Source organism: Scyliorhinus canicula, chromosome 12 (assembly GCF_902713615.1).
Source record: "Scyliorhinus canicula chromosome 12, sScyCan1.1, whole genome shotgun sequence".
Taxonomy (NCBI): Eukaryota; Metazoa; Chordata; class Chondrichthyes; order Carcharhiniformes; family Scyliorhinidae; genus Scyliorhinus; species Scyliorhinus canicula.
In genome coordinates, this window is record NC_052157.1 from 162,747,459 (window position 1) to 162,764,221 (window position 16,763).

The window sequence follows — 16,763 nt, forward strand, 5'->3', positions numbered from 1 at the left end:
TCTGTCTTCTTTCAACTAGCCAATTTCTGATCCACATCTCTAAATCACCCTCAATCCCCAGCCTCCGTATTTTCTGCAATAGCCGACCGTGGGGAACCTTATCAAACGCTTTACTGAAATCCATATACACCACATCAACTGCTCTACCCTCGTCTACCTGTTCAGTCACCTTCTCAAAGAACTCGATAAGGTTTGTGAGGCATGACCTACCCTTCACAAAACCATGCTGACTATCCCTAATCATATTATTCCTATCTAGATGATTATAAATCGTATCTTTTATAATCCTCTCCAAGACTTTACCCACCACAGACGTTAGGCTCACCGGCCTATAGTTACCGGGGTTATCTCTACTCCCCTTCTTGAACAAAGGGACCACATTTGCTATCCTCCAGTCCTCTGGCACTATTCCTGTAGCCAATGATGACTATAGGTTGAGAAGGGAATGTGCAAAGAGATCTGGGTGTCCTCGTACACCAGTCATTGGAGATGACATTGGAGGGCAGCACAGTAGCATAGTGGTTAGCACAATTGCTTCACAGCTCCAGGGTTCCAGGTTCGATTCCCGGCTTGGGTCACTATCTGTGCGGAGTCTGCACATCCTCCCATTGTGTACGTGGATTTCCTCCGGGAGCTCCGGTTTCCTCCCACAGTCCAAAGATGTGCAGGTTAGGTGGATTGGCCATGATAAATTGCCCTTAGTGTTGGGTGGTGTTACTGGGTCATGGGGATAGGGATAGGGTGGAGGTGTTGGCTTGGGTAGGGTGCTCTTTCAAAGAGCTGGTGCAGACTCGATGGGCCAAATGGCCTCCTTCTGCACTGTAAATTCTATGAACTATGAGCATTTGGGTGCAGCAGGCGGTAAAGAAGACAAATGGTATGTTGATCTTCATAGCGAGAGGATTCGAGTACAGGAGCAGGGAAGTCTTGCTGGAATTATACAGAACCTCAGTGAGGCCACACCTGGAATATTGTGCGCAGTTTTGTTCTCCTTAGCTGGGGAAGGATGTTCTTGCTCTAGAAGGAGTGCAGAGAAGGTTTACCAGACAGATTCCTGGGATGGCGGGACTGACCTATGAAGAGAGATTGAGTCAGTTAAGATTATATTTGCTGGACTTCAGAAGAGTGAGGGGGGGGAATCTCATAGAATCCAATGAAATTCTAACAGGACTATTCAGGATAGATGCAGGAAGGATGCTCCCGATGGTAGGGTTGTCCAGGAGTCAGTCTGAGGATAAACCATTTAGGACAGGGATGAGGAGAAATGTCTTCACCCAGAGAGTGGTCGGCCTGTGGAATTCATTATCACAGGAAGTAGTTGAGGCCAAAACATTGCATGTTTTCAAGAAGCAGTTAGATATAGCATTTGGGGCAAAGGGGATCAAAGGATATGGGGGAAGTGGGATTAGGCTACTGATTTGGATGATCAGACATGATAATGAATGGCGGAGCAGACCCGAAGGGCCAAATGGTCGTCTCCTATTTCCCTCTGTGACACTGGTGGGACCACATCTGGAGTATTGTTTACAGTATTGGCCGCCTCATTTGAGGAAAATGTAAAAGCGGTATAAACAATTCAGTGAAGGTTTGTTAGAATAATGCCTAGAATGGGTGGATTGTTTTGAGGAAAGGTTGAAGAGGCTCGACTTGTATCCACTGGAGTTTAGAAGAGTAAGAGGTGACTTGACTGAAACCTTTACGATGCTGAGGGATATTGACGGGGTGGATGTGGAGAGAATGTTTCCTGTTGTGGGAGAATCACTGATTAAAAATAAGGGGTTGCTCAATTAAGTCAGAGATGAGGAATTTTTACTCTTGAGGCTTGTGGATCTTTGAATTGCTGTGGTTTTTGGGGAGTGGGGGTGTGGGCTGCGGTGTGGGGGGGGGGGGGTTGGCATGGGGGATATTTGTACTGATCACGTTAAGGAGCTGGACGGTATACTGAGGATGTTTTATTCAAGTCATCACTCTCTCTCTAATCTAGGGCAGAGATCTTACTGATGTATGAGCGTTGCATTCTCACCGATATAGAATACTCAGACAATCAAAATGTGGAACAGACAATGTGGAAAAATGCTTTTTACCAGGTGATTGAGAAGTTCCGGCAGATGCTGAAAGAACCTTCCGGAGAGAATGAGGATGATATCCGAGGAAACCTTTTGAATTTATTGGATGAGGTGAGAATAGATTTCAGTGAGATTGCTGATATTAGAACTTCTACATCATTCTGAAAGTGTTCTCCATTGGCAAGTGACTTGCTTTCTTCTCTCCTCGCCTGAACCCGATTCTCCCTGTTTCTCTCTCTTCCGCTCCGTTCTAACTCCCCATGTTGAGCCTGCAGCAGTTCAAAGTTGCCCAAGCCTCAAGAGTAAAAACTCTTCCTCATCTCGGACTTTAGTGTTGGCTGTATCCTCCATGGGAATCATCATCTTGAGCCATCGGTTGGAGTGTGACGTGCACTGTCTATTTGTCCGTCTTGTCTGACAGGCACCCATTCTCCCTCTGCTCGCACATACTGCAGAGTCTCCAGCAATGTGTTATGCATATAATTCTCAGCCTTGTGAATACCCTGTGAGGATCCATCTGCTGTTCAAGCTCCTCCAGTTGATGACACATCTTGCTCATGTGGTTGTCCAGAACACGCAGTCCTGAGATCCCATATGGGACAAAATGTGTATTTGATTTGAACTGAGGTGCTTTGCCATGGCTCAGTTGATTAGATAAGTGGCTAAAGTTACCAAAAATAAACTTAAGACTCAATTATTTGACCTAGTTTAAGTTCTAGGTTAATTAAAATAAGCATTCCCTGCAGTTAATGTTACCGCCCCTTGTGATGTGAAGTCTTCATCCTCTGTCTTCGCTTCAGATTCCCTTGATGGTTTCCACTCTCTGTCAGCACTCTGAGGGTCCTGGCTGATTTCTGCCCTCCCCAGTGGAGGGTCGGTCCATGCCCAACCCCATCTTAGACAGCTTCCACGTGGGCAGGACCTAGACCAGTTTCCACATTGGCAGGAGGTAGACCAGCTTCCACATGGGCAGGAGATAGACCAGCTTCCACATGGGCAGGAGATAGACCAGCTTCCACATGGGCAGGAGGCAGACCAGTTTCCACATTGGCAGGAGGTAGACCAGCTTCCACAGGGGCAGGAGATAGACCAGCTTCCACATGGGCAGGAGATAGACCAGCTTCCACATGGGCAGGAGATAGACCAGATTCCACATGGGCAGGAGCTAGACCAGCTTCCACATGGGCAGGAGATAGACCAGCTTCCACATGGGCAGGAGATAGACCAGCTTCCACATGGGCAGGAGCTAGACCAGCTTCCACGTGGGCAGGAGGCAGACCAGCTTCCACATGGGCAGGAGGCTGACCAGCTTCCACAGGGGCAGGAGGCAGACCAGCTTCCACATGGGCAGGAGATAGACCAGCTTCCACAGGGGCAGGACCTAGACCAGCTTCCACATGGGCAGGAGGTGAACCAGCTTCCACATGGGCAGGAGATAGACCAGCTTCCACATGGGCAGGAGGTAGACCAGCTTACACATGGGCAGGAGCTAGACCAGCTTCCACATGGGCAGGAGGTGAACCAGCTTCCACGTGGGCAGGAGGCAGACCAGCTTCCACAGGGGCAGGAGGTGAACCAGCTTCCACAGGGGCAGGAGGCAGACCAGCTTCCACATGGGCAGGAGATAGACCAGCTTCCACATGGGCAGGAGCTAGACCAGCTTCCACAGGGGCAGGAGGTAGACCAGCTTCCACAGGGGCAGGAGGTAGACCAGCTTCCACATGGGCAGGAGGCAGACCAGCTTCCACATGGGCAGGAGGCAGACCAGCTTCCACAGGGGCAGGAGGTAGACCAGCTTCCACATGGGCAGGAGGCAGACCAGTTTCCACAGGGGCAGGAGGTAGACCAGCTTCCTTGTGGGCAGGAGATAGACCAGCTTCCACATGGGCAGGAGGCAGACCAGCTTCCACATGGGCAGGAGGCAGCACAGCTTCCACATTGGCAGGAGCTAGACCAGCTTCCACATGGGCAGGAGGTAGACCAGCTTCCACATGGACAGGAGGTAGACCAGCTTCCACAGGGGCAGGAGGTAGACCAGCTTCCTTGTGGGCAGGAGATTGACCAGCTTCCACATGGGCAGGAGGTAGACTAGCTTCCACGTGGGCAGGAGGAAGCTTTCATAGTTCCTTGAATTCCGTGGATATTGCATCTCCCAGTGGAAAGTCCTTTGGGAACAGTTAGTGCCTTGCTGTGCAGTTACTGGTCATACCGGATAATCCAGGGATTGCTTCTGTTTCAGGGGACCAACTTCTTTGACAGCCTCCTGCACAAGCTGCAGATTACATACCAGTTTAAACTGGAGGACTACATGGATGGGATGGCCATACGCAGCAAGCCACTTCGTAAAGTGGTAAGTACAGGCGAGCAGTTCACACTCTTGAGTCCCGCAACACTTACACCTTCTTTGGTATTTAAAGTGGGTGGCAGACAATCTGATTCTATACTTTGGGTGGCAGGCAATATCCTTCCTGAAGAGGAGCAGTTCACTTTGAACTGGAAGAATTGATTAGGCAAAACCATTTTATGCGACAGGCCCTGGAATCCGTAGAAATTCTATACAAACTGGTACGATTGATAAATCACTTGTCCTGGTTATCGACCGCGTGTCCAGATGGTTTCAGGATCTCTGGTCTGATTGCCGTGATGCATCAGACTTTTAATCTGTTATTCCTCTGCGGTAGACTACAGGAGGCTGGGATCAGTAGCCAGGCGAGATCTTGATCTGTGAAGAGCCTGTACATCTGTCCCTTCCCAGGCCATCCCCTTTACCTGATCCTGAACATATTTTAATTCCCCATTTGTCCCAGTCATTCATTTTGTGCAATGTCCCTCTGTTCATTGACTTTTAAAAGAAAAGCTTTTCAATTGAAGTAGCTTGGAAGAAATATTCTCCTCTCTCTCCAGAGATTTTTTTTGAGAGGATTTAGCGACGCTTATGTTTTCTTCCCATTCTGGCCATATGGGTGTGTGCACCTCAAGTGACTGAGACTAAGGGTGTGCTGCTATCAGGCCAGTTGATTATTCCCGTTTGTGCTTTTGCCTCTTGCTTGAATTCCTGCGCTCCACTCTTCATTCAGAATACTGGTGACAGAACTCGAAGTCCCTGTGCTGCTGTATGTCAATTCCTCAGCAGACTACCCCACCTCACTAAAAGCACAACGTACTGACGGATGCTGGGTTGCACATGGGGGGGGGGGGGGAATAGATTCAGGATATTTTGATCTCCAGGAGTCACTAAAGGTTGTCATTCCTGATTTACAAACAATACGAATTTGGCTGGAACGTTCTACAGTCACTGAGGATAGAAAAGCACACCAGCACCTCAATCAATACTCCAGTAACATTACAGTAATGTACTTAGAACCTCAAAACCAACACCCGTCACACACTCACTGTCCATACACACTCTACCATCCCGTCACACACAGTCACAACACACTGTGCCATCCCGTCACACACTCACTGTCACAAAACACTGTACCATCCCGTCACACACTCACTGTCCAAACACACTGTACCATCCCGTCTCACACTCACTGTCCAAACACACTGTACCATCCCGTCACACACTCACTGTCACAACACACTGTACCATCCCGTCACACACTCACTGTCACAACACACTGTACCATCCCGTCACACACTCACTGTCCAAACACACTGTACCATCCCGTCTCACACTCACTGTCCAAACACACTGTACCATCCCGTCACACACTCACTGTCCAAACACACTGTACCATCCCGTCACACACTCACTGTCACAACACACTGTACCATCCCGTCACACACTCACTGTCACAACACACTGTACCATCCCGTCACACACTCACTGTCCAAACACACTGTACCATCCCGTCTCACACTCACTGTCACAACACACTGTACCATCCCGTCACACACTCACTGTCACAACACACTGTACCATCCCGTCACACACTCACTGTCCAAACACACTGTACCATCCCGTCACACACTCACTGTCACAACACACTGTACCATCCCGTCACACACTCACTGTCCAAACACACTGTACCATCCCGTCTCACACTCACTGTCCAAACACACTGTACCATCCCGTCACACACTCACTGTCACAAACACACTGTACCATCCCGTCACACACTCACTGTCACAAACACACTGTACCATCCCGTCACACACTCACTGTCCCAACACACTGTACCATCCCGTCACACACTCACTGTCACAAACACACTGTACCATCCCGTCACACACTCACTGTCACAACACACTGTACCATCCCGTCACACACTCACTGTCACAACACACTGTACCATCCCGTCACACACTCACTGTCACAACACACTGTACCATCCCGTCACACACTCACTGTCCAAACACACTGTACCATCCCGTCACACACTCACTGTCACAACACACTGTACCATCCCGTCACACACTCACTGTCACAACACACTGTACCATCCCGTCACACACTCACTGTCACAACACACTGTACCATCCCGTCACACACTCACTGTCCAAACACACTGTACCATCCCGTCACACACTCACTGTCCAACACACTGTACCATCCCGTCACACACTCACTGTCACAACACACTGTACCATCCCGTCACACACTCACTGTCACAACACACTGTACCATCCCGTCACACACTCACTGTCACAACACACTGTACCATCCCGTCACACACTCACTGTCACAACACACTGTACCATCCCGTCACACACTCACTGTCCAAACACACTGTACCATCCCGTCACACACTCACTGTCACAACACACTGTACCATCCCGTCACACACTCACTGTCCAAACACACTGTACCATCCCGTCACACACTCACTGTCCAAACACACTGTACCATCCCGTCACACACTCACTGTCCAAACACACTGTACCATCCCGTCTCACACTCACTGTCACAACACACTGTACCATCCCGTCACACACTCACTGTCCAAACACACTGTACCATCCCGTCACACACTCACTGTCACAACACACTGTACCATCCCGTCACACACTCACTGTCCAAACACACTGTACCATCCCGTCACACACTCACTGTCACAACACACTGTACCATCCCGTCACACACTCACTGTCCAAACACACTGTACCATCCCGTCACACACTCACTGTCACAACACACTGTACCATCCCGTCACACACTCACTGTCCAAACACACTGTACCATCCCGTCACACACTCACTGTCCAAACACACTGTACCATCCCGTCACACACTCACTGTCACAACACACTGTACCATCCCGTCACACACTCACTGTCCAACACACTGTACCATCCCGTCACACACTCACTGTCCAAACACACTGTACCATCCCGTCTCACACTCACTGTCCAAACACACTGTACCATCCCGTCACACACTCACTGTCACAACACACTGTACCATCCCGTCACACACTCACTGTCCAAACACACTGTACCATCCCGTCACACACTCACTGTCCAAACACACTGTACCATCCCGTCACACACTCACTGTCACAACACACTGTACCATCCCGTCACACACTCACTGTCACAACACACTGTACCATCCCGTCACACACTCACTGTCCAAACACACTGTACCATCCCGTCACACACTCACTGTCACAACACACTGTACCATCCCGTCACACACTCACTGTCACAACACACTGTACCATCCCGTCACACACTCACTGTCACAACACACTGTACCATCCCGTCACACACTCACTGTCCAAACACACTGTGCCATCCCGTCACACACTCACTGTCACAACGCACTGTACCATCCCGTCACACACTCACTGTCACAACACACTGTACCATCCCGTCACACACTCACTGTCCAAACACACTGTACCATCCCGTCACACACTCACTGTCCAAACACACTGTACCATCCCGTCACACACTCACTGTCACAACACACTGTACCATCCCGTCACACACTCACTGTCACAACACACTGTACCATCCCGTCACACACTCACTGTCCAAACACACTGTACCATCCCGTCACACACTCACTGTCCAAACACACTGTACCATCCCGTCACACACTCACTGTCACAACACACTGTACCATCCCGTCACACACTCACTGTCCAAACACACTGTACCATCCCGTCACACACTCACTGTCCAAACACACTGTACCATCCCGTCACACACTCACTGTCACAACACACTGTACCATCCCGTCACACACTCACTGTCCAAACACACTGTACCATCCCGTCACACACTCACTGCCACAACACACTGTACCATCCCGTCACACACTCACTGTCCAAACACACTGTACCATCCCGTCTCACACTCACTGTCACAACACACTGTACCATCCCGTCACACACTCACTGTCACAACACACTGTACCATCCCGTCACACACTCACTGTCCAAACACACTGTACCATCCCGTCACACACTCACTGTCCAAACACACTGTACCATCCCGTCACACACTCACTGTCACAACACACTGTACCGTCCCGTCTCACACTCACTGTCCAAACACACTGTACCATCCCGTCACACACTCACTGTCCAAACACACTGTACCATCCCGTCACACTCACTGTCCAAACACACTGTACCATCCCGTCACACACTCACTGTCACAACACACTGTACCATCCCGTCACACACTCACTGTCCAAACACACTGTACCATCCCGTCACACACTCACTGTCACAACACACTGTACCATCCCGTCACACACTCACTGTCACAACACACTGTACCATCCCGTCACACCCTCACTGTCACAACACACTGTACCATCCCGTCACACACTCACTGTCCAAACACACTGTACCATCCCGTCACACACTCACTGTCACAACACACTGTACCATCCCGTCACACACTCACTGTCACAACACACTGTACCATCCCGTCACACACTCACTGTCCAAACACACTGTACCATCCCGTCACACACTCACTGTCCAAACACACTGTACCATCCCGTCACACACTCACTGTCACAACACACTGTACCATCCCGTCACACACTCACTGTCCAAACACACTGTACCATCCCGTCACACACTCACTGTCCAAACACACTGTACCATCCCGTCACACACTCACTGTCACAACACACTGTACCATCCCGTCACACACTCACTGTCACAACACACTGTACCATCCCGTCACACACTCACTGTCACAACACACTGTACCATCCCGTCACACACTCACTGTCCAAACACACTGTACCATCCCGTCACACACTCACTGTCACAACACACTGTACCATCCCGTCACACACTCACTGTCACAAACACACTGTACCATCCCGTCACACACTCACTGTCACAACACACTGTACCATCCCGTCACACACTCACTGTCCAAACACACTGTACCATCCCGTCACACACTCACTGTCACAACACACTGTACCATCCCGTCACACACTCACTGTCACAAACACACTGTACCATCCCGTCACACACCACTGTCCAACACACTGTACCATCCCGTCACACACTCACTGTCACAACACACTGTACCATCCCGTCACACACTCACTGTCCAAACACACTGTACCATCCCGTCTCACACTCACTGTCCAAACACACTGTACCATCCCGTCTCACACACACTGTACAACACACTGTACCATCCCGTCACACACTCACTGTCACAACACACTGTACCATCCCGTCACACACTCACTGTCACAACACACTGTACCATCCCGTCACACACTCACTGTCACAACACACTGTACCATCCCGTCACACACTCACTGTCACAACTCACTGTGCCATCCCGTCACACACTCACTGTCCAAACACACTGTACCATCCCGTCTCACACTCACTGTCACAACACACTGTACCATCCCGTCACACACTCACTGTCACAACACACTGTACCATCCCGTCACACACTCACTGTCACAACACACTGTACCATCCCGTCACACACTCACTGTCACAACACACTGTACCATCCCGTCACACACTCACTGTCCAAACACACTGTACCATCCCGTCACACACTCACTGTCCAAACGCACTGTACCATCCCGTCTCACACTCACTGTCACAACACACTGTACCATCCCGTCACACACTCACTGTCCAAACACACTGTACCATCCCGTCACACACTCACTGTCACAACACACTGTACCATCCCGTCACACACTCACTGTCACAACACACTGTACCATCCCGTCACACACTCACTGTCCAAACGCACTGTACCATCCCGTCTCACACTCACTGTCACAACACACTGTACCATCCCGTCACACACTCACTGTCCAAACACACTGTACCATCCCGTCTCACACTCACTGTCACAACACACTGTACCATCCCGTCACACACTCACTGTCCAAACACACTGTACCATCCCGTCACACACTCACTGTCCAAACACACTGTACCATCCCGTCTCACACTCACTGTCCAAACACACTGTACCATCCCGTCACACACTCACTGTCCAAACACACTGTACCATCCCGTCACACACTCACTGTCACAACACACTGTACCATCCCGTCACACACTCACTGTCACAACACACTGTACCATCCCGTCACACACTCACTGTCACAACACACTGTACCATCCCGTCACACACTCACTGTCACAACACACTGTACCATCCCGTCACACACTCACTGTCACAACACACTGTACCATCCCGTCACACACTCACTGTCACAACACACTGTACCATCCCGTCACACACTCACTGCCACAACACACTGTACCATCCCGTCACACACTCACTGTCCAAACACACTGTACCATCCCGTCACACACTCACTGTCACAACACACTGTACCATCCCGTCACACACTCACTGCCACAACACACTGTACCATCCCGTCACACACTCACTGTCACAACACACTGTACCATCCCGTCACACACTCACTGTCACAACACACTGTACCATCCCGTCACACACTCACTGTCACAACACACTGTACCATCCCGTCACACTCACTGTCCAAACACACTGTACCATCCCGTCACACACTCACTGTCCAAACACACTGTACCATCCCGTCACACACTCACTGTCACAACACACTGTACCATCCCGTCACACACTCACTGTCACAACACACTGTACCATCCCGTCACACACTCACTGTCACAACACACTGTACCATCCCGTCACACACTCACTGTCACAACACACTGTACCATCCCGTCACACACTCACTGTCCAAACACACTGTACCATCCCGTCACACACTCACTGTCCAAACACACTGTACCATCCCGTCACACACTCACTGTCCAAACACACTGTACCATCCCGTCACACACTCACTGTCACAACACACTGTACCATCCCGTCACACACTCACTGTCCAAACACACTGTACCATCCCGTCACACACTCACTGTCCAAACACACTGTACCATCCCGTCACACACTCACTGTCACAACACACTGTACCATCCCGTCACACACTCACTGTCACAACACACTGTACCATCCCGTCACACACTCACTGTCACAACACACTGTACCATCCCGTCACACACTCACTGTCCACAACACACTGTACCATCCCGTTCACACACTCACTGTCACAACACACTGTACCATCCCGTCACACACTCACTGTCCAAACACACTGTACCATCCCGTCACACACTCACTGTCACAACACACTGTACCATCCCGTCACACACTCACTGTCACAACACACTGTACCATCCCGTCACACACTCACTGTCACAACACACTGTACCATCCCGTCACACACTCACTGTCCACAACACACTGTACCATCCCGTACACACTCACTGTCCAAACACACTGTACCATCCCGTCACACACTCACTGTCCAAACACACTGTACCATCCCGTCACACACTCACTGTCACAACACACTGTACCATCCCGTCACACACTCACTGTCACAACACACTGTACCATCCCGTCACACACTCACTGTCCAAACACACTGTACCATCCCGTCACACACTCACTGTCCAAACACACTGTACCATCCCGTCACACACTCACTGTCACAACACACTGTACCATCCCGTCACACCCTCACTGTCCAAACACACTGTACCATCCCGTCACACACTCACTGTCACAACACACTGTACCATCCCGTCACACACTCACTGTCACAACACACTGTACCATCCCGTCACACACTCACTGTCACAACACACTGTACCATCCCGTCACACACTCACTGTCACAACACACTGTACCATCCCGTCACACACTCACTGTCCAAACACACTGTACCATCCCGTCACACACTCACTGTCACAACACACTGTACCATCCCGTCACACACTCACTGTCACAACACACTGTACCATCCCGTCACACACTCACTGTCCAAACACACTGTACCATCCCGTCACACACTCACTGTCACAACACACTGTACCATCCCGTCACACACTCACTGTCCAAACACACTGTACCATCCCGTCACACACTCACTGTCACAACACACTGTACCATCCCGTCACACACTCACTGTCACAACACACTGTACCATCCCGTCCACACTCACTGTCCAAACACACTGTACCATCCCGTCACACACTCACTGTCACAACACACTGTACCATCCCGTCACACACTCACTGTCCAAACACACTGTACCATCCCGTCACACACTCACTGTCACAACACACTGTACCATCCCGTCACACACTCACTGTCACAACACACTGTACCATCCCGTCACACACTCACTGTCACAACACACTGTACCATCCCGTCACACACTCACTGTCCACAACACACTGTACCATCCCGTCACACACTCACTGTCACAACACACTGTACCATCCCGTTACACACTCACTGTCACAACACACTGTACCATCCCGTCACACACTCACTGTCACAACACACTGTACCATCCCGTCACACACTCACTGTCCATAACACACTGTACCATCCCGTCACACACTCACTGTCACAACACACTGTACCATCCCGTCACACACTCACTGTCACAACACACTGTACCATCCCGTCACACACTCACTGTCCAAACACACTGTACCATCCCGTCACACACTCACTGTCCAAACACACTGTACCATCCCGTCACACACTCACTGTCCAAACACACTGTACCATCCCGTCACACACTCACTGTCACAACACACTGTACCATCCCGTCACACACTCACTGTCACAACACACTGTACCATCCCGTCACACACTCACTGTCCAAACACACTGTACCATCCCGTCACACACTCACTGTCACAACACACTGTACCATCCCGTCACACACTCACTGTCACAACACACTGTACCATCCCGTCACACACTCACTGTCCAAACACACTGTACCATCCCGTCACACACTCACTGTCACAACACACTGTACCATCCCGTCACACACTCACTGTCACAACACACTGTACCATCCCGTCACACACTCACTGTCACAACACACTGTACCATCCCGTCACACACTCACTGTCACAACACACTGTACCATCCCGTCACACACTCACTGTCACAACACACTGTACCATCCCGTCACACACTCACTGTCACAACACACTGTACCATCCCGTCACACACTCACTGCCACAACGCACTGTACCATCCCGTCACACACTCACTGTCACAACACACTGTACCATCCCGTCACACACTCACTGTCACAACACACTGTACCATCCCGTCACACACTCACTGTCCAAACACACTGTACCATCTCGTCACACACTCACTGTCCAAACACACTGTACCATCCCGTCACACACTCACTGTCACAACACACTGTACCATCCCGTCTCACACTCACTGTCCAAACACACTGTACCATCCCGTCACACACTCACTGTCACAACACACTGTACCATCCCGTCACACACTCACTGTCACAACACACTGTACCATCCCGTCACACACTCACTGTCCAAACACACTGTACCATCCCGTCACACACTCACTGTCCAAACACACTGTACCATCCCGTCACACACTCACTGTCACAACACACTGTACCATCCCGTCACACACTCACTGTCACAACACACTGTACCATCCCGTCACACACTCACTGTCACAACACACTGTACCATCCCGTCACACACTCACTGTCCAAACACACTGTACCATCCCGTCACACACTCACTGTCCAAACACACTGTACCATCCCGTCACACACTCACTGTCACAACACACTGTACCATCCCGTCACACACTCACTGTCACAACACACTGTACCATCCCGTCACACACTCACTGTCACAACACACTGTACCATCCCGTCACACACTCACTGTCACAACACACTGTACCATCCCGTCACACACTCACTGTCACAACACACTGTACCATCCCGTCACACACTCACTGTCACAACACACTGTACCATCCCGTCACACACTCACTGTCACAACACACTGTACCATCCTGTCACACACTCACTGTCACAACACACTGTACCATCCCGTCACACACTCACTGTCCACAACACACTGTACCATCCCGTCACACACTCACTGTCCAAACACACTGTACCATCCCGTCACACACTCACTGTCACAACACACTGTACCATCCCGTCACACACTCACTGTCACAACACACTGTACCATCCCGTCACACACTCACTGTCCAAACACACTGTACCATCCCGTCACACACTCACTGTCCAAACACACTGTACCATCCCGTCACACACTCACTGTCACAACACACTGTGCCATCCCGTCACACACTCACTGTCACAACACACTGTACCATCCCGTCACACACTCACTGTCCAAACACACTGTACCATCCCGTCACACACTCACTGTCACAACACACTGTGCCATCCCGTCACACACTCACTGTCACAACACACTGTACCATCCCGTCACACACTCACTGTCACAACACACTGTACCATCCCGTCACACACTCACTGTCACAACACACTGTGCCATCCCGTCACACACTCACTGTCACAACACACTGTACCATCCCGTCACACACTCACTGTCACAACACACTGTACCATCCCGTCACACACTCACTGTCCAAACACACTGTACCGTCCCGTCACACACTCACTGTCCAAACACACTGTACCATCCCGTCACACACTCACTGTCCAAACACACTGTACCATCCCGTCACACACTCACTGTCACAACACACTGTACCATCCCGTCACACACTCACTGTCCAAACACACTGTACCATCCCGTCACACACTCACTGTCACAACACACTGTACCATCCCGTCACACACTCACTGTCACAACACACTGTACCATCCCGTCACACACTCACTGTCCAAACACACTGTACCATCCCGTCACACACTCACTGTCACAACACACTGTACCATCCCGTCACACACTCACTGTCACAACACACTGTACCATCCCGTCACACACTCACTGTCACAACACACTGTACCATCCCGTCACACACTCACTGTCCAAACACACTGTACCATCCCGTCACACACTCACTGTCACAACACACTGTACCATCCCGTCACACACTCACTGTCACAACACACTGTACCATCCCGTCACACACTCACTGTCACAACACACTGTACCATCCCGTCACACACTCACTGTCACAACACACTGTACCATCCCGTCACACACTCACTGTCCAAACACACTGTACCATCCCGTCACACACTCACTGTCCAAACACACTGTACCATCCCGTCTCACACTCACTGTCCAAACACACTGTACCATCCCGTCACACACTCACTGTCACAACACACTGTACCATCCCGTCACACACTCACTGTCCAAACACACTGTACCATCCCGTCACACACTCACTGTCCAAACACACTGTGCCATCCCGTCACACACTCACTGTCACAACACACTGTACCATCCCGTCACACACTCACTGTCACAACACACTGTGCCATCCCGTCACACACTCACTGTCACAACACACTGTGCCATCCCGTCACACACTCACTGTCACAACACACTGTACCATCCCGTCTCACACTCACTGTCCAAACACACTGTACCATCCCGTCTCACACTCACTGTCACAACACACTGTACCATCCCGTCACACACTCACTGTCACAACACACTGTACCATCCCGTCACACACTCACTGTCCAAACACACTGTACCATCCCGTCACACACTCACTGTCACAACACACTGTACCATCCCGTCACACACTCACTGTCACAACACACTGTACCATCCCGTCACACACTCCCTGTCCAAACACACTGTGCCATCCCGTCACACACTCACTGTCACAACACACTGTACCATCCCGTCACACACTCACTGTCACAACACACTGTACCATCCCGTCACACACTCACTGTCACAACACACTGTACCATCCCGTCACACACTCACTGTCACAACACACTGTACCATCCCGTCACACACTCACTGTCCAAACACACTGTACCATCCCGTCACACACTCACTGTCACAACACACTGTACCATCCCGTCACACACTCACTGTCCAAACACACTGTACCATCCCGTCACACACTCACTGTCACAACACACTGTACCATCCCGTCACACACTCACTGTCACAACACACTGTACCATCCCGTCACACACTCACTGTCACAACACACTGTACCATCCCGTCACACACTCACTGTCCAAACACACTGTACCATCCCGTCACACACTCACTGTCCAAACACACTGTACCATCCCGTCACACACTCACTGTCCAAACACACTGTACCATCC

The 16,763-nt window shown here is 50.7% G+C and overlaps 1 protein-coding gene across 3 annotated transcripts in view; it reads left to right on the forward strand.

The window, feature by feature from the left end:
- The window catches only part of smg6 (SMG6 nonsense mediated mRNA decay factor), a 619,962-nt gene that overhangs the window by 14,220 nt on the left and 588,979 nt on the right, over positions 1-16,763 (forward strand). For all 3 annotated transcript variants that reach the window (XM_038814765.1, XM_038814766.1, XM_038814767.1), the window contains exons 2-3: positions 1,985-2,177; positions 4,306-4,416. In XM_038814765.1, the coding sequence (XP_038670693.1) occupies positions 1,985-2,177; positions 4,306-4,416 (304 nt within the window). The remainder of the gene's footprint in view (positions 1-1,984; positions 2,178-4,305; positions 4,417-16,763) is intronic.